General features: G+C 45.2%; 1 protein-coding gene across 1 annotated transcript in view; it reads left to right on the forward strand.

Moving 5' to 3' along the window:
* Positions 1-14,904, forward strand: part of ARID1A (AT-rich interaction domain 1A) — a 42,915-nt gene extending 28,011 nt beyond the window's left edge. Inside the window, exons 16-20 of the mRNA XM_063453393.1 lie at positions 6,540-6,656; positions 6,863-6,953; positions 8,182-9,073; positions 12,021-12,151; positions 12,271-14,904. Coding sequence (XP_063309463.1) covers positions 6,540-6,656; positions 6,863-6,953; positions 8,182-9,073; positions 12,021-12,151; positions 12,271-13,929 — 2,890 coding nt within the window. The 3' untranslated portion in view covers positions 13,930-14,904. The remainder of the gene's footprint in view (positions 1-6,539; positions 6,657-6,862; positions 6,954-8,181; positions 9,074-12,020; positions 12,152-12,270) is intronic.
* The last annotated feature ends 4,536 nt before the right edge of the window (positions 14,905-19,440 follow it).

The raw sequence follows: 19,440 nt of genomic DNA on the forward strand, positions 1-19,440 counted from the left end.
GGCATATACAGAGATTAAGATTTTGCTGCAAGACCACACTCACTGTGCAAGGTTGCAATGTCATAGTTGTTGTGATGGGCAAACACTGCAGCAGCTCTTATACCACAATCACAGGGAGAAGATTATGCTTCTGTTTTGTCATGTTTTGTTTTTACCTCAGCTTTACATTACACTTACTAAAGTTACCATGCACACACCCTATGTATGTTTCTTGGAAATGTACAGATGAATGTGTTTCCTAGCTTGTCTCCTCACACTGTCTTTTTGCATGATACTCTCAAAAATAACCAGTGGTTGAAGAGTAATTGGGAGGCAAGATTAGGGAGCATCTCCAAGAACACCTTCACGAGTAGATGTCATTGTATATGCATTAGAACCTGTCACCCAAAACTGCATAAGTATGCAGAAGCTGCTCATAAACCATATTAAAGGGACACTATAGGCAGCCAGACCACTTCAGCTCATTGAAGTTGTCTGGGTGCAGTGTCTGCACTTAGTGATGCAATGTTAAACATTGCAGTTCCAGAGAGCTACTGGAGACTCTTCCTGGATCCAAACAGACCTTTGGTCTGGTAACTGACGCTGGACGTCCTCACGCTCTGCATGAGGACATCCATCATCAGTTTTTGCCCCTATGGGAAAACATTGATTCAGTACTTTCCTATGAGGAGGTCTAATGGGCGCGTGGCATTTGCTGCGCATGCACATTAGCGCCCGCTGGTCATGGGACAGGCGGTGGTGCTGCGACCAGCGCTGAGACATCAGCGCAGGGTAAGAGGAGTAAAGAGATTTTAACTTTTTATTCATTGACTGGGGGGGGTGGGGTGGTATACAAAAGTACTAAAAGTCCTAGGGATCCTGTATTATCCAATGTGTTTCGTCCTTTGTATGGGACTTCCTCGGGGATGTGTGGTTAGGTCCGGAGCTTTACAATAAATACCTCCCAGTAAAAGGATCGTTCGCTCCATGTCTGTCCGGCGTGCGTTCCACTTTGGAATGCTGTAGTGTACTTTCTGTTAATTCAACGTCCGATCTTGACTCCTCCAACATGCGTTTCATCTTGGACAAAGTCCCGCTAGATGGCGTTCAATGGTATGAGTATTTTTCTTTCTTTTTGCCCGGAAGTGTGTACACAGCTACAATCAGCAGTGAACACCTGTCCAGACGGAGAGTCATGTGGGACATAAACAGAAAAGAAAGGAAAAAAGTAAAATCGGGCTATCTATTTGATTATATGTACATACAAGAAAAAGCCATGGATGCCAAAATAGGAATATGAATACCAATATATATCCTGTGACTTTTATTTTTAAACCCCTGGGGGTTCTTTTATTTATTTATGTAATTGTTTTTCTAACCCTCAGGGTTTAAATTTAATTTTAAAATGATATATTTAGCTAGCTTAGGGGAAGTTAGTGGTGGAATTTAATGTTAGGCTAGTTAGGAGTTAACATTTTAGAAATGTGTGTTTTTTTTTGTTTGTTTTTTTTAAACCGTAAAAAAAAAAGCTCATTACCACTACACCTGGAACAAACTAGCTAAAAAATGATCTCACTAAGGTTCAAAACGTGCCTTTTGAAATAACCCAGGGTGTATTCTTTGAGAAGTGCTATGCGTTTATGAGGTAGTTTAAATAACAGTGTCTCAACTACTCCTAAATGGGACATGGACCCAGCGTAAACCTTCAGTGTGTGTGTGTGTGTGTGTGTGTGTGTGTGTGTGTGTGTGTGTAAAAATAAAATAAAAAATGGACGGTCTCAAATGTGCCCCTTCAACATCCACATATACCAGCCAAGGTACATACAGGTGTATTCCTGTACTCAGACGACATAGCTGAGCAACTTATGACGTATCATACAGCTGTAGCACCGATAAGGGTTGCAAAATATACTGTGCAAACTCACTTTGTGCTTCAAAAGGGCAAAAAAACTGCTAATTACCACTACACTTTGTACAAGCTAGTGGAAAAATGATCCCACGCTATGGCTCAAAAGATGCCTTTTAAAATATCCTGGGATGTCTTCTTTAAGAAATGGTATGCCTTTATGATGTAATTGGAATATGTCACCTGCTCAAGTGCTCCATGGTAGGACACGAACGCATCAAAATCCTCCGTGAAAATTCACACTTAAAAACCTGAACCTGTCACGTCTCTTTTTTTTTTTTTTTTTTTTTTTTTTAAATTCTTTATTTTTGTAGTGCATTTCAAGGAAGGAAAAGTATAACATAAACCTGAGGTACCCCGACGGCAATCCTCAGGCCATTTTGCAACAAGTATAACATTGGGGTGTATCAGACATGCATGCACAATTTTAAATTTTTAAATTGTTGAACTCTTATAACAAATTATGGTACTTCCAAATGATTCGTCGATGTGAGTAACTTTCATAAGTTTTACCATTGAGGGGAGACAGGTATAGAGCATGAAACGTAACGACTGAAACGGTCATTGGTATATGTGAGCGGGCCGACCTCTATCACTGATGCCGCATTATTATGTGGTCAGGATTTTTCCATTGGCCCCATTACCTTTTCCGAATCAGAAAGCAGGGCTTCAGGAGGGTGGTTTACTTGGAGCTTCGCAGCTCGTAGTCGCCATATGTAAGGGCGGGAGTATAGTGGGATAATCCCAAACCTGCGGTAGCTGTGCAGGAGCATATTACATGGTAAACGGGTGCGGTTAAAAATATGTGCCCATTAAGTTCCAACAGCACAGTTAAATTGGTTCATATTTCTATCAACGTTTGTACCAGTTACCTGCCGTAGGGCTAGTGAAAGTGCGTCTAAGTGGGTATGTCAATTAAGGGAAGCCCGGGGTGGTACCTGGTGGTATACATTACATTTGCGGATTTTGTAACAGCGGGTAATACCCATACATTGCAAGCTATGTGAGGGAGGCATCTACAGTCAATTATGGTAAACCAGCGGGGGGTGACATGGTGGCAGTGCAAGGGTTGGTATTGTGCGGTTATTAAGGGTATAAACAGGGCCTGTGTCACCGCATCGGTGGTCACCAGCCAATAGATTCATCCTGGTCACATAAAACTCAGAGGTACTTTCTAAACATAGTGAAATTGCGGGAACTAAAGAGTTGAGATAGGATCTTGACTACTAGCAGTGACCAGGTAGTAACAACAGAGTGGCGGCACACTAGGGATTATTGTGAGCGCTTCCCAAGTTGCGTGGCACCCTGTGTGCTTTGTACAGTTTAAGCTACCCACAAGTTGCTGATTTCGGTCCTTTCAATTAAACAGTAGAGTACCTCAGTGGTTACCGCTTGCGGTTATGCTAGGTTTGTGAGAGATTGTGCGGTTTAAGGGTACCCACCACACCTGCTAGGCTGGGTATTACGTTGGGTGAGGCTAGGGCAGGTCTGGTATGGGGTACCGCTCATCCCGCGCATCGCTCAAAACGATATTTAGGTAACCACATTACAAACACATGTACACATATATAAAACTCTTAACAGAAAATAGACTGCATGGTGAGGCTTCCTGACTGTGTTTGAGAGTAGGCAAGTCAGTCGCATATCTCAATCAGTGTACAAGCGATTTAGTTGCATTGTGTTAGTCAGCATGGGAGGTTAGGGAACAGTATCGTGTAATTCCACCCACTATCGCGGGGGTCTGTCATGGTTCGCTCTGGGGTAAGTGCTGTGCCGTACATTGTGTGAATCTAGAGGGTGCGTGAGGGGGGACCGTATCTATCCTAGCTAGCATCAGCCTGGACATTGGGTGTGTGTCCCGTCCTCTCTTGGTCAGTGACCTATTACTGCGGGGTAAGCCAGTGTCTGGAGGTATGGTGAGGTGAACAAGTCGGGTGATCTAGTGTGAGTGTGTGGTCAGGTGTGGCGCGGTGTGTGGCAGCGTGTATGTTTCGTGGCCACCGGCAGGACTTTGAAGGGAGCTCGTCCATGTCTGGTCGGTGGTGACGTGGGTGTGCGTGAGTGAGGTATGGCAGGTCCCCACCGGTAGGTGATAGGGGGGTAGTGAGGCTATTATATGGCCCTTCGTGTGGGAGTGGATCTGTCTGTGGGTCCCGTGAGGTCTGGGAGGGTCAAGGTCCCGCTGTGCCCTGGGGTGGGGGGCGCCATTCAGGAAAACAGGTAAATACATTACAAGTCCAAGGAGAAATCGAGGTTTCTAGTAGGTGTCTCCGGGGTGTCTGCTGGGGTGTCATTCCAGCGGTTTCTAAGGAGCATACAGTCCTCGGTGTGTCACGAATTTCAGGTAGTGACCGCAGCGTAGGACACAGGGGTTGAGCCTCTCGGGATGAACGTGTTGATTTTTGTCAGGTCCCAAGTATGATCGGATGTGTTCGGGTGAGGAGGTTCTTCTTGTGTGAGGGAGTCTTGTGGGATGCCCAAAGTCCGCAGAAGGTCCGGTGCGTCCTGGATGTCGTGGATCAAGTGGGAGTCGTTTCCCTGTTGTATACTGAGAGTCCTGGGGTTCTGCCATTTGTAGCTGATTCCGTTTTGGTGGAGCAGGGAGGTGAGTGGTCGAAGCGACCTACGCCAGGCCAAGGTGCCGTTAGACAGGTCGGCAAAGAAGGTCAGACCCCTGTTGTCAAACTGTAGCGGGGTTTTGCCCCGTAGGGCCATGAGGATCACTGATTTATCTCTCCAAGTGCGGAACTTGACTATGGTGTCTTTTGTGGCTGAAGGTGGTGCCCTGGAGGGTTTAGGGATCCGAAATATGTCCGCGGGGGTGATGGTTTCAGGCTGTCCATGAGGCAATATGGCTGCTATCATGCGCCGAATAACCTTCGGCAGCTCTGACTCCGTTATTTCGTCTGGGAGCCCTCTGACTTTCAGGTTTTGCCTTCTTCCGATGTCTTCTTGTGCCGCAAGCCGGCGTTCATAGAGCCGGTTCTGCCCCTGTAGGTCCTGTACAGCCTTTTGTAAGGATGACAGGTTCTGCTGGTAATTCTGTGAGGACGTCTCCAGCGTGGTGATGCGGCTTGTCAGGCCCTGAGGGCATGTACATCAGTTAGTATGTTCTTTTGAAGTTCTGCCAGGAGGGATTTCAGTACCCCTGTGGTCACTAATTCAGCATCGGTGCTTGTCCCTTGGGGTCTGGCCCTCTGTGGCATAGCTGGAGCTGGTGGGTAGTCGTCCTCTGCGTCTCCCGATAGATCATCAGAAAAATCAGAGCAGCTGCCGTGGAGGGCCGCCATATTGGGCTCTGTCGGGCCTCGTGCTTGCCTCCACATATCTCCGATTGTCAGCCCAGAGGTAGGTTTTGCTGGCCCCGGTTTTTTGTTTTTCTTTCCCATCTTGCTTTAGGGGGATCACTGCAGCCTTTTGGGGGGTCAGTGGTTAAGTTTGGTAAATTGTAAGCCGTTTTCCCCTGTCACGTCTCTTTTACAGCACTGTAACTTCGCAAAATAGTGTAGGTCATACATTGGGCATATTTTTTTTACTCAGAAGATGTAACCGAGCATAATTTGGGGGATATTAGGACAGTGGTACATATCAAGTGTAAGAAATACCCAGCAAAAATGCAACATTTATGTAAAAATAAAAATCTCTCTCTCTTTGCCTTTCTTGGGGTTGAAGGCAGTTACGGCGTTCCGTGCCGCCGCAACGGCGTTAAAGCACATTTATAATGGGGACAGCATGGAACGCCGTAACGGTTAAGATTTTTGGAAAACCAGTATTTACATTTGGTTTATCACACTCATGTCTATACTGAACGTTTATAATTCTAGATGGCTGCACATACGTTCCTAGTATTTCTCTATTAGAAGCATTGAGGAAACGATATTGGTTTGCAGGTTTGGGAATAGTTAAGATTGTTTGTGGGGGTTTTTTGGTCCAGCTAAACAAAATGTAACTTTCATGGTTAAATACTTTGCAATATTTGTATTCATTTTAACTAGTTTCTTTTCCTGTAAGCTAGACTAACTTGTACTGTGCAGACTGCATGTAGCTAACTTTGCGTCTTATGTTCTGTGTGTTATATTGGTGGTAGTGCTTTAGCTGCAGTGTTTGTCACTGGGTCAATGCAGATTTTCAGATTGATTTTAAATATGGTTTTATAAAAAGGACACACTTTAAACTATGAAAATATAAATTTGTATCTTATTTTTCATTCAAACGAACAGAATTTTGTTTGTGGTGTTTTTGGTTAAGCTGAATTGTCTATGCAATGATTATTTTGGGGGAGGCTATATGGACGAACCAAAGTGGAGTGAAAGTGTGACCAGTGGTCACTTCTTACTTTGTTAAAATCGACATTTAGTACCTTTTGATTGGACAGGAGATAATTAATATTGTGGGGTATACCTCTTGTCCATTTCCAACTTATTTGCCCAAAACAAACTGCTTCTCCAATACGTCCACCTCTTTCTGGCACAACGAATAAGACTCATAATCACAAACAGACTTCTCTTTTGCCCACTTTGTTTGTTTTGTGATATGTATGATTCAGACCAATAGGAAAATGTAAATTTGTTTTATACCATTTAGAAGTCAACATAAATAAAGTTCATAGGAAATTTATATGAAAAGCACACAACTGTTTTATATTCTCTTTTAGGGGGGAACCAGGATTAGGTCCAGAAGGAGGTATGGGAGGTGGAGGGAATCAACCAAATATGATGCCTGCAAACACGGACAGCGGCATGTACTCTCCAGGACGCTACCCGCAGCAGAGGTAAGAAGTTGGGTAATTTAGCTGCAAACTCTGCATTACTTAACGTTTTTATAATCTTTAAATTGTGATGTTCCAAGGGCTTGTAATTGGAGACCTGTGTATGTTATTTAAGGATGCTTTACGTCTTATATTTTCTGCTGGAAACTTGTAAACTGTGGCCTTGCATAAACTTCAACATTTGTCATTTTTTTCCCTACCTTCTTCAGGCATGATTCCTATGGTAACCAGTATCCAACACAGAGCACAGCCTCAGGCAGCCCCTATCCCAGTCAGCAGAATCCTATGTACCAGCAACAAGTAAGTGTACATTACAACATAAACTGGAAATAATCAGGAACAAGTTCCTGCAACATGGTTGTCCATCACTCACCTTAATTTAGGTTTTCACTACAGAAGCATTTGTTTTTGTCACTTCCTCATTGGACTTTGTGCCAGCCCTTAGTACTTTACCAATACTTTCTCAGTATACTAGCTCGTTCTTTTGACGGCTTGCCACAGAGAATGGCTTGCAGTTTCTGTACGTGGCAATCTCAAAGCGCATCTGTCATTGTAAATAAGTTTGCATTAGACAACAGAAAAAGTAAGATCTACATTGTACTAGCAATATTTATTCATTTTATATTTACCTCCCTAATTTGACAATGAGTTGTTGGCATAAATGACTGCCAACATAAGCAACATTTATGATGCTAATTGAATGTTGGCTCTCCTGCTTACATGAATACCGTGCATTGGCATCATAGTAGGGGTGCCAGAAATGAGGTTAAGTGCGGGTAAAAAATGAGCAGTTGGCTCATGTTAACCCCTTAAGGACAGATGTAGTTTGTCCAAGAAAACCTACAATGTGCACTATGGACATGCTTTTTCATTATGCGCTCCCATACATAATATATTGTGTATAAAACAGAAATGTCTTTTACTATCATATATGTGTACCTAACACAACATTAAGTGTCCATAAATAAAATGTTACAAATTCTACACTGACCCTAAAATCGCATTAAACCTACCCATACTTTGCCCTACACTAAGCGTACACTAATACAACCCTCTGCTAATATTACTGAAATCAGAGGATGGATTTCATAGTTTAAACTAGTTTAAATGGAGTGGTATATTGCTGTCATCTACCAAATGTTTTCAGTATTACAGGGAGATGTCCCTGTAATACTTAATCAAGCATGCTTTCCTAGCTGCTTACACTGTGATCACAATTGGCTTGTGGACATGCTAGGAGACTCTCCTCCCTCTTTCAATGGTGTAGTTCCAGGGTGTTTTTTTTTTTTTGTTTGTTTTTTTTTAACGGGGTGGGGTGGGGGTGTAGGGAGAGAGACTATCTAAATCTATCCAATAACACTAGAATGTAAGTATCAATTCTTGCAAAGTGTTCTCTAAATTACTTTTGTCTGATTTTCCTTTCTGCTGTGTTCTTCTACTCTGTATATTCAACACTTTGTTAATCTTTTTTCTGTATGCATGTGTTGGCCTTTCTTCTGTATTTACGAATTCTCTTAATTTTTCTCAGAATTACAAGCGACCAATGGATGGTACTTATGGACCTTCTGCTAAGCGCCATGAGGGAGACCTGTACAATGCACCTTATAGTGGAACACAAGGTGCTCAGGGTCAGCAGCAACCCCAGCCTCCCCCTCCGCAATCACAACCCCCTGTTACAGGAGCACCACCCCCTGGGCAGCCCTCAGCAACTGCCTCCTCCCAACAACCACAGGATCCTTATGGGCAGTATGGCAGTAACTACCCACAGAGTGGAGAAAGGCGGCCTACGCCTACTGGACCGAACCAGTTTCCTTTCCAGTTTGGACGAGAACGGGTATCTGCTACCCCAGGCAACAATTCACAGCCACCTTTACCCCCTAGTGTTATGGGAAGCTCTGGGGAGGTATCCCAACAGGGTGCAATTTGGCAAGGAAGAAATGAGATGAGCTACAACTATCAGGGCAGGCCTGGTCCCCCTCCAGCTACCACTCAAGGTCCTGGTTATCACACTGGCCCTCCTAGAGGGGATGATATGCTACACTCAGACCAGCGGCTTAGTCACGAAAACCAGTGGCAACCTCATGTTAGTAGGCAACAATCCCCATATGTTCCTACCCCTGGCCCTCCCCTTACCCGTGCACCACCACAGCCTGGTTACCAGGCCTCTCCTAGCATGCCCAACCATTTGCCTCCGGTAGCTAGTCCTGCCACACCTAGGTCTTTGGAGGCCCACACCTCTCCAAGCAAATCTCCATTCTTGAAAATGCAGAAGGCAGGACCCCCTGTACCCGCTTCACACATTGTACCCACACCACCCCAACCACCACTAATCCGTAGAGACATCACCTTCCCACCAGGATCTGTGGAAGCCACACAGCCCATTTTGAAGTCAAGACGGAGATTGACAGCAAAAGATATTGGTGAGTATCCCTTTACATAAAAACTCACATAATTCTAGTGCCTGCTCTAAAACTGAACAAAGCTGGCATTTTTTTGCCCAATTTTATATATACATTCTGCAAATGCACTGCTTTGCATTTGATACAAACCTACTTTTATGTTTCACTGCATGTCTCTTATGCACAGAGGATAATAGGAATATAACAATGGCCAGGGCCGCCATCAGGGGGTGACAACCATAACAGTTGTCACGGGCCCGGCGGCCCTGGGGGGGGCCCCACGTGTGGCCCCACACACTTAGGGCCACCCGATGAGCCCCCTCGTTCAGGGGCCCGGTCAGCGCTGTGGCTGTTGTATAGCGCGAACGGGCCCCTTTAAAAAAAAAGCAGCCGCAAGTGCTGCTGGGAGGAAGTGGTCACTTCCTCCCAGCTCACTCCGCGCGGGAGGAGCGTGCGTGCGCGCGCCCGCCCAGCCGTGAAGAGGGAGAGCCAGGCAGTGAAGAGGGAGCAGCGACTCCCATCATCCCCAGCCACCCTCCTGCAAAGAAAAGGTAAGAGACAGGAGGGTGGCTGGAAAATGAGCTGTCTGTCTGTGTGTGTGTCTGGATGCGTGTGTGTGTGTGTGTCTGGATGCGTGTGTGTGTGTGTGTCTGGATGCGTGTGTGTGTGTGTGTCTGGATGCGTGTGTGTGTGTGTCTGGATGCGTGTGTGTGTGTGTCTGGATGCATGCATGTGTGTGTGTGTCTGGATGCATGCGTGTGTGTGTGTGTCTGGATGCGTGTGTGTCTGGATGCATGCATGTCTGTGTGTCTGGATGCATGCATGTGTGTGTGTGTCTGGATGCATGCATGTCTGTGTGTCTGGATGCATGCATGTGTGTGTGTGTCTGGATGCATGCATGTGTGTGTGTGTCTGGATGCGTGTGTGTGTGTCTGGATGTCTGTCTGGATGCATGCATGTCTGTCTGGATGCATGTCTGTCTGGATGCATGCATGTCTGGATGCATGCATGTCTGGATGCATGCATGTCTGGATGCATGCATGTCTGTCTGGATGCATGCATGTCTGTCTGGATGCATGCATGTCTGTCTGGATGCATGCATGTCTGTCTGGATGCATGCATGTCTGTCTGGATGCATGCATGTCTGTCTGGATGCATGCATGTCTGTCTGGATGCATGCATGTCTGTCTGGATGCATGCATGTCTGTCTGGATGCATGCATGTCTGTCTGGATGCATGCATGTCTGTCTGGATGCATGCATGTCTGTCTGGATGCATGCCTGTCTGTCTGGATGCATGCATGTCTGGATGCATGCCTGTCTGGATGCATGTCTGTCTGGATGCATGCATGTCTGTCTGGATGCATGCCTGTCTGGATGCATGCATGCCTGTCTGGATGCATGCATGCCTGTCTGGATGCATGCATGCCTGTCTGGATGCATGCATGCCTGTCTGGATGCATGCATGCCTGTCTGGATGCATGCATGCCTGTCTGGATGCATGCATGCCTGTCTGGATGCATGCATGCCTGTCTGGATGCATGCCTGTCTGGATGCATGCCTGTCTGGATGCATGCATGTCTGGATGCATGCATGTCTGTCTGGATGCATGCATGTCTGGATGCATGCATGTCTGTCTGGATGCATGCATGTCTGTCTGGATGCATGCATGTCTGTCTGTCTGGATGCATGCATGTCTGGATGCATGTCTGTCTGGATGCATGCCTGTCTGTCTGGATGCATGCATGCATGGATGGATGCATGCATGTCTGTCTGGATGCATGCATGTCTGTCTGGATGCATGTCTGTCTGGATGCATGCATGTCTGTCTGGATGCATGCATGTCTGTCTGGATGCATGCATGTCTGTCTGGATGCATGCATGTCTGTCTGGATGCATGCATGTCTGTCTGGATGCATGCATGTCTGTCTGTCTGGATGCATGCATGTCTGTCTGGATGCCTGCCTGTCTGGATGCATGCATGTCTGTCTGGATGCATGCATGTCTGTCTGGATGCATGCATGTCTGTCTGCATGCATGCATGTCTGTCTGCATGCATGGGTGCATGCATGTCTGGATGGATGCGTGCATGCATGTCTGGATGCATGCATGCATGTCTGTCTACGTATGTATGTTTGTGTCTGTCTGTCTGTCCTCTTGCATGTGTGTATGTATGCGTGTATGTCTGTTTCAGTATGTATCTGTATCCTTTTGTATCAGTGTTTGTGTCTGTGTGTGGACCCAGTGGGCGGTATTTGGAGGCGGGGCCCAGACCCTGAGCTGAGTTAGGGGCCCCAAAATTTCTGATGGCGGCCCTGACAATGGCACATGGTTCTTAGTTTGTGCATTTATGGTGTGTTTAATTGTGTGAATAAATGTGCAGCATTATCTTCCGACAAGAGATTTGCCTTTTTTTGCAAGCAGTTTAGGTATATCCTTAATGGGGGGAAAAAATGCATGTATGTTTACTAAATAGAGAATTTATTTGTAATTTTTATAAATTTGGATAGTGGAGTGTCCCTTTAAAAATAAATACAAACAATGCTTCTAATGCTTAGAGTTGCTTTGAAACTTCAATTAAGTGTTTGCTCATTTGCTATGAAATGCAGTACGTGCACATACGGGGATTTTATTTTATATTGGGTTCTGACTGTACCACGTCAGCCAGGCACAGAATGTAAATTCATCTAAAATGTTTAAAAAAAAAAAAAAATATGAAAAAAATTGGCCTGTTCAACCTATTGCTAGCTTATCACTTGCCTCTTGGGCTGTTAAAAACCTTACATGTGGCCCTTTTCCTTTGAGTGGGAATATTAGTGCAAGCAGTGTGCTTGTGAATAGCAACATTGTATCATATAGTCACCAGAACAAGGCTGCATAGATGAGACTAGCTAGGGTGTCATGCATTTAATCAGTAGGTTTATGTGGAAACTGAATTGTAAAGGATCTTCTCTCTACCTTTATTCTAGGGACACCAGAGGCGTGGCGTGTAATGATGTCTCTGAAATCTGGTCTCCTGGCAGAAAGCACCTGGGCACTAGACACCATTAATATCCTGCTTTATGACGACAATAGCATCATGACATTTAACCTCAGCCAGGTGAGGTTTTATACTCTACCATAAACTTGTTTTTTTTGTGTTTTTTTTATTTTATTTTATTTTTTTCTTTTATTCTTATAATAAATTGCTTATGTTTTTTTCCTATTCCTCATTTTTAGCTTCCTGGACTGCTGGAATTATTGGTGGAGTATTTCCGTCGCTGCCTCATTGAGATATTTGGGATTCTTCGAGAGTATGAGGTTGGAGAGCCTGCTCAGAAAACTCTGTTCCAACCTTCTAGTCATGAAGTTCACTGTCCTCTCCAAGGTGATACAGAGATAAAGGAGGTGGAAGACTGCCAGTCTGTGACAGAGGGTGACCCCCAAAGTGAGGAGGAGGGAGAGGAGGAAAGAAAGGCTTACTCGGCCCCCTATGCTGCTAGTGATGATTTTCTGAAGCAGGCCAGCAAGTTTGATAAACTCCCTGTGAAAGTTGTTCCACGGGAAGATGCCTTTGTGTTGGACTGCTCACATCAGTTGGGCCGCCTGCAAGAGTTTGACAGTGGACTCTTGCATTGGAGGATAGGAGGTGGAGATACAACAGAGCACATTCAGACCCACTTCGAACGACGGCCTGATCATCCAGTCCGCAGGCGGCTCCAAACAAAACGTCGTCCCAGGGACCAGCAAGTGCCCACAGCTGAGGACATTACCCCTACCATAGACGATGTCCTATGTGCTCGGCCTAATTCTTTGCCACCAGAGGGAACGGAACATACTGAAAACTCAGAATTTTCATTGGGAGCTAACTCACCGCAACGAAATAGGCATGGCCTGAAGATTTTGGAAGATGAGCCACGCAGCAAAGATGAGACGCCTTTATGCACACTCGAGGAGTGGCAGGATGCTCTTTCCCGACGTTGTGTGTGCATCTCTAACATTTTGAGGAGTTTGTCTTTTGTGCCAGGCAATGATTTGGAGATGTCAAAGCATCCAGGGCTCCTGCTGCTCCTGGGAAAGCTAGTACTTCTTCATCACAAACACCCAGAGCGTAAACAAGCACCTCTAACTTATGAGAAAGAAGAAGAGCGGGACCAGGGAGTGAGCTGCAACAAAGCAGAATGGTGGTGGGACTGCTTGGAGATGCTACGTGAGAATACTCTAGTCACTCTTGCCAACATCTCAGGACAGCTGGATCTTTCCCCATACCCTGAGAGCATATGTCTGCCCATCCTTGATGGCTTGCTACATTGGGCAGTGTGTCCATCAGCTGAAGCTCAGGATCCATTTGTAACTTTGGGTCCCAATGCTATGTTATCACCTCAGAGACTTGTACTAGAGGCCTTGAGCAAGCTAAGCATTCAGGACAGCAATGTGGATCTTATCTTGGCCACCCCACCTTTCACTCGGCTGGAGAAGCTGTATGGGACCTTGGTGAGGTTTTTAAGTGACAGAAAAAACCACGTTTGCAGGGAAATGGCCGTGGTGCTTCTGGCTAACTTGGCACAGGGGGACAGCTTGGCAGCACGGGCCATTGCCCTTCAGAAGGGCAGTATTGGAAACCTACTGGGCTTCCTGGAGGACAGTTTGGCAGCCACACAGTTTCAACAAAGTCAGGCTGCCCATTTACATGGACCATCCGCACCTTTTGAGCCTACCAGCACGGACATGATGCGGCGAGCCTCAAAAGCCCTACTGGCCTTGGCAAAGGTTGAGGAGAACCACACAGAGTTCACGCTGTATGAAGCACGTCTACTGGACATCTCCGTGTCTCCACTCATGAACTGTTCTGTGTCACAGGTCATCTGCGATGTCCTCTTTTTGATTGGCCAATCATGACGGCCGCGTGGGGATGCCCTCCACTACCCTCTGCGCCTCCCTTCACCGTAGAACGGAATCTTCCCTGACTGTTGGTTCTTTACCCTCTTCTTCCTACCCTCTTTTTATTTATGCAAAAAAACACAAAAAAAAAAACTACGTCTCAATCCACTGTCCGCCCCAGAGAGGAGACTTGGCCACCATTGTGGACCTTCCCCTTACCCTATTTCCTCTCTGTGTTTTGGTGTTCACCAAAGCTACTGTATTTCAGTGAATTATATATATATATTTTTTTTTTTTTATCTGGGGGAGTGGGCTCCACTGTACTTACCTCCCCTCCCCCTTGTCTACTGCCCCACTTTCCTAAACCTCTACAAAAAGCCAAGGGGTGGGCCTACATAGTCTAAGGAGATAAAGACTTCTGAACCACCAAGGAGGTAGAAAGAAAGCCTCCAGCACCCCAGATTAACTTTCAGGATTGCCCTCCTCCTCACCTTGCGATCTTTAGACTAGAATTTGTGTGCCCCAAACCTTTTAAAGAGAGAAGAAAACTAAAAAAAAATCCTGACAAAAGACTTTACCTTTTTAACTGTGCTGAGAAACCCCGCAGAATCCAACCGGAGCTGGAAAAACCCCACAACCTCAGAGACTCCAGATGTAGGTTTTTAAATGGAGAGCGACAAGTGCTTTTAGTTTTCTGGAGGAGAGAGAGAGAGACGCAGAAAAGTCGCTTTTCCCCCAAAGTTTCATGTGAAGCAACACCCTTACCTCTTTAAACTTAGATTGTAATAATCGGAGATCGCCTCTTATAACTGGTTTTAACCTTTAGCTTGTAGGTTGCAAGCTGCGATGTCTGTATATATATGATGATGTACATTAAAGACACACCTCGTATCCCCATTAGCCCTTCTTCACTTACCTTTTTCACACCCCACTTCTTCCCCTTGCATCTGCAGCTTATGGGGGACACGGTTACTCTAATAAAATAAACTTAATCCACCCTCCGGAGGGAGGGCATTCTATTCACTATTTGTCCCACTGAGCAGCGGTTTCCCCTCCATCTCTTCCCATCACCCTTTGTATATTCAGCAGTCTTATAAACTTCTAAAGGTTCCCCCTCCCCTATTTCCAATCAAGGTGTGAATTTATTGGGGTTTTACTTTTCTTTTTTTTTTTTTTTTTTTTTTTTTTTTTTTTATGGTTTCAGTTCCCAAAACAATTTGAAAGATTTTTTTTTCCCTTCCCAGCTAAATCTGCATATTTGTAGCTCCGAAAAAAATGTAAATTTCAGCCTATTCCTTTTTTTGTTTGTTTTTTTTCTTTATGAATATATCATTTATTCAGTATGAAATCTTTATACTCTATGTTCCCGTGTTAAGAATAAATGTACATTAAATCTTGTTAACAGAGTTGTGAGGAGTTTTATTATCTAGAATCATTTCAGACTGAAATTAGTGATCATAATTTGCATTATGGGTAGGTGGGTTCTTATACATGTGACAAGTGCCTATGATCTACCCTTTACATTTGTTAATTTCTAGCCATCTTGGCTGAGGGGCTGGCTCTGCAACAGCTTTACATCTTTTCAAGTTGTTCCTTTGACCTCTCTACAAAGTCTTATTTTATGGTTGATTATTTCAGAATACAAATGTTTATTTGGGGGTTTTATTGAGGGGTTTGGACAGGGTAATGGGGGTAAGGTGGGGAGTTGGTGTTCAGTAAATTGATCTTAATGGTGCAACATGCACACCAAAACCACTGCATGGTAATTGTCATGGTGCCATTGTCCCACATTGGTAATATCCATTTTGTCAATATTTTTTAAAAACTGGCTCACCAAGTCAATGGACAGCAATGAATTACTTTCAAATATGAATGCAACTTATATTGATCTCATCACTTCCACATTAGAAATGGCCGTGCAGGGGGTCTACGCTGTGGGTGCCTTGGAAACCCCCAGTTTAGACAAATTATGGACAGCACCCCAAGCCTAGTGAAACAATGTGTGTGTGTGTATGTATGTATGTATAGATAGCGCTACGGAATCTGTTGGCGCTATATAAATGGCAATAATAATATATAGATATGTGTAATAATAAATAATCGAAGTCCTTGCCCTACTGGCTATATACTTATCTTTGGTGCTAACCAGATCTTTAAATATCCAATCAAGATGGGGAGATGGCTGCACCCATGTCCTTCAATAAAATTCAATGTTTATTTGGTATACCTTAAAATAAGGATCGACATTTCAATCCTTTGCCAGGACTTTCGTCAGGATCAATTGATACCTTGAGTGTGTGTATGTGTGCGTTTATACCACAGTTACCACACCTCGAAACATTGTTCAGTTGATGTATTTCAAACTTATTATTTAGTATAAGCGGAATAATTGACTCCAGGCCATTAATTATTTTTCCGTTATTACAGTTGGCTACAAGAAGTGATATGGAACTGTAATGTGGTCAAGACCTGTCTGGAACTACTTTAGCCGTGCGTCTCCCTGAAAATAATGCACACTTTAGAACGTTCGTCAACCAGTCAGATTCAAGCATTCAACGGCATTGTAATATAAGTGTGTGTGTGCGCGTGTGCTCAGAATTTCTAATACGTAAATGGAATGCAGAGGAGAAGCAAAGTTGGTTGAGGTGTGCCAAAACAAACGTACGAGTAGGCCTGTAAAAAGGAGGGCAAAAAGGAATTCAAAGTAAACACACTTTATTGCAAGTTTAAACAGCGAGATTTCTGAAGGCTTGGCTGAGCTCCCTTTCTGCTCGAGGGACCTGTTGTATATTGAGGATTTCCAGCATCCCAGTCTCTTAATGATGTGTACCCGGTGTGTTAGTGCTAGAAGCCGATGATGCTGCGCCAATACGAAATGGGTGACCAGAGAAGGAAGCTGGGTTGTAGCCCAACCTTGATAGTAGGGTCCTAAAGTACAAAATGAATTTAGCTGTGGTGAGTGGGTACCCTTGGAGTAGTAGTAGTGGAGTGTCTGGTGAGTGCGTGTGGTGAGATGACAGGAGCAAATCCAGAATATGAACTGGGCACCACAGATTCTCGGTAGGGAAGAGGGGAATGATAGTAGGATAGGCAGTGTGATTGTTTTTAGTAGAAGGTAAGGAGAGTATCATCTACTTTCTTTGAGAAAGTTTAAGACATTGGGCGGTATCTCCTTGACGTATGACAGTGAACTCTCTAGGTCTGAGGAAACCGTAGAAAGCCAAAAAGATGGCGGCTTTAATGACCAGATTAGTATTATGGTCAAACGGGGATTTGCTAAAAAGCCTGAATATTGGACCATCTATTGGTAATCTAGTAGTGCCAGGAGGAACTGTGACCTTATAAATAACTTTTTTGAGGATTTTTTTTGATGGGGTAGGAAGATAGAAAAGGTGCATGGTTAGGGAAGTGAGGATGTGGTGTTGTACCCCAGTAAGGTAGTTAGATAGTATTGTGTGAAAGTTTAAGGTGTAGATGGCAGAAGGAGGCAAAAGCCACAATCGTTTTTTTTTTTTTGTTTTTTTTTAATTCTTTATTTTTGTTTGTGCATAGGGTTAACATGTGAATTTGCACTGCCACAATAGCTCGTGCACTCAAGTTTACATACACGCGTAAACACATGGCATTGATGACATTGCACTTTTTTAAGTAGTTATATAAACAGGATGATTTCTCACGCTCTTAAAGACAGATGAAAGTAATATTTTGATTCACAGATATGTGTCACTTTGCAGTCTCAGAAAGAGTAATGGTCAAGCTAGGACATTGCATTACAGGACATAGTTATACACTTTTAGCTTTTACTGTGTAACGCCCCTGGTACAATCTGTGTTGTGACTTGTAATTATGCCTTGCTAGGCGCTAGAAACATACATACATACAAATAGCCGCCCCATGTGGCCAGTGGTACTAGGCTGAGTAATGCATATTGCTTAGACCGTACTAGGGAAGCCAACTGGGTGTTTGACAACTGTGGACAAGCATGCAAGATGGTCCGAGGGGACACACGAAGGCTATGTTAGCCGTGTAGCTTAAATGCTTTGCGGCACATGAAAGTGGGCCAGCTGGGGTAGGCTATGGTCAGCCTGACCGGAGCAAATACAGATCCCTCTGTATATATGGTAGGATCACTTAAGGACATGGTCGTATGGCAGGGTCCCAGGTGATATCCTAAGTCGCTACCTTCGCTAACTATTTGGGATTCCCGTTTATATTTCTAGGTAGCAGAGTTAAAACTGTGGGGCGCTAAGGAGCGAGCATTAGTACCCATCGCTTACCACACCACATATGGAACTCAGTATAGAATCTCATTTTAAAGGGAACAAACAAAGGCTGCATAATATATAACATTGCTTTCCCTGCTGATAAGGATGTTGTGTTGCTTAATTTCAGTAATAGCGCGGTGTAAGCGTAAAAATAAACCATCAGTGTAATGCCTTAAATGGTTAGGTTCGGATTGTTATCTCAAGTTAGGTTGGCATGTAGGCTACTGCTATGCCGTGTAGGCTGTCACATAGAAAAAGCAGTGGCAAAAGCTCTATAGTGATTAATGTACAATTAAAATATATCAGGTTAAAGGCTATATACTGTACATTTTCCTAGCATGTAAAATGCAGGTCTTATGTTATGAGGCATTTTGATAGTCCAATTGTGGCGGGGTGTGCGCCTGGCAGGTTCCGTCCATGTGCAGCCGCTCAGCCGTGCCCCTCTGGGTGCCTAGTACAGTCCCTGGGGAGATTGGTGAGAGAGGGATTAAAGTGAGGGTTACAGTTCAGCACGGGTTCGGGTGTTACCGCGTGGTGATGGCAGCCGTCTCAGGTATCTCGGGAACCTGCAGCAAGTGTCCTCTTCTGGCTGTAAGTTGCGTTGCTTATGAATTTCAGCTGCGATATGGAGAGTTCATCTGTGCTGTTGCTCCCTTGTGGGTGGGCTGTCATCAGACGCTGCAGCCCTGTTGTGTAGGTACATCAGGCAGGAGTCCCTCATTAGAGTGTCGCTTCTTGCCGGGTCGTCCCGCAGGTAGGTTCTGAGAAGGGGAAGCGGTGTGGGCTACTTCTGAGCCTTGTTGCCTGCCTTGGTGAGTGTCCTGGGGTGGATCCGATTTTGGCGCCACCACATATGGCCGCCGCCATCTTGCCTGCTGCGCCCTGGTGGTCGGGGCATGCAAGGGTGAGGACCGGGATCACCCCCCCGGTCCATAGGGGGGGGAAACGGGACCGGCAAGCTGCCCTGGCAATCGGCGTGTGGCAGTTGGGAAGGGAGGCCTGGCAGCGGCCGTCCACCTCGCTCCCCTCCCGATTAGGCCGCAGCCCTCGAAGCTTCGTTCTTCCACTATGGGGTCCAAAGCTCCCGATCTCGGGGTCCGCTACCTCTCCCACAGCCGTGGGTACTTTGTAGGCTTGTCGGTGAGCCGATTAATGTGCCATTTGTAGCTTAAGAGGCCCGATTGCTCCGGAGCCTCTCCTGCATGCGACCGGTTAGCATGGCGGTCTGGCCCCGCCCCCCTCAGCCACAATCGTTTTAATGGAA

Source organism: Pelobates fuscus, chromosome 1 (genome assembly GCF_036172605.1).
Source record: "Pelobates fuscus isolate aPelFus1 chromosome 1, aPelFus1.pri, whole genome shotgun sequence".
NCBI classification, from domain to species: domain Eukaryota; kingdom Metazoa; phylum Chordata; class Amphibia; order Anura; family Pelobatidae; genus Pelobates; species Pelobates fuscus.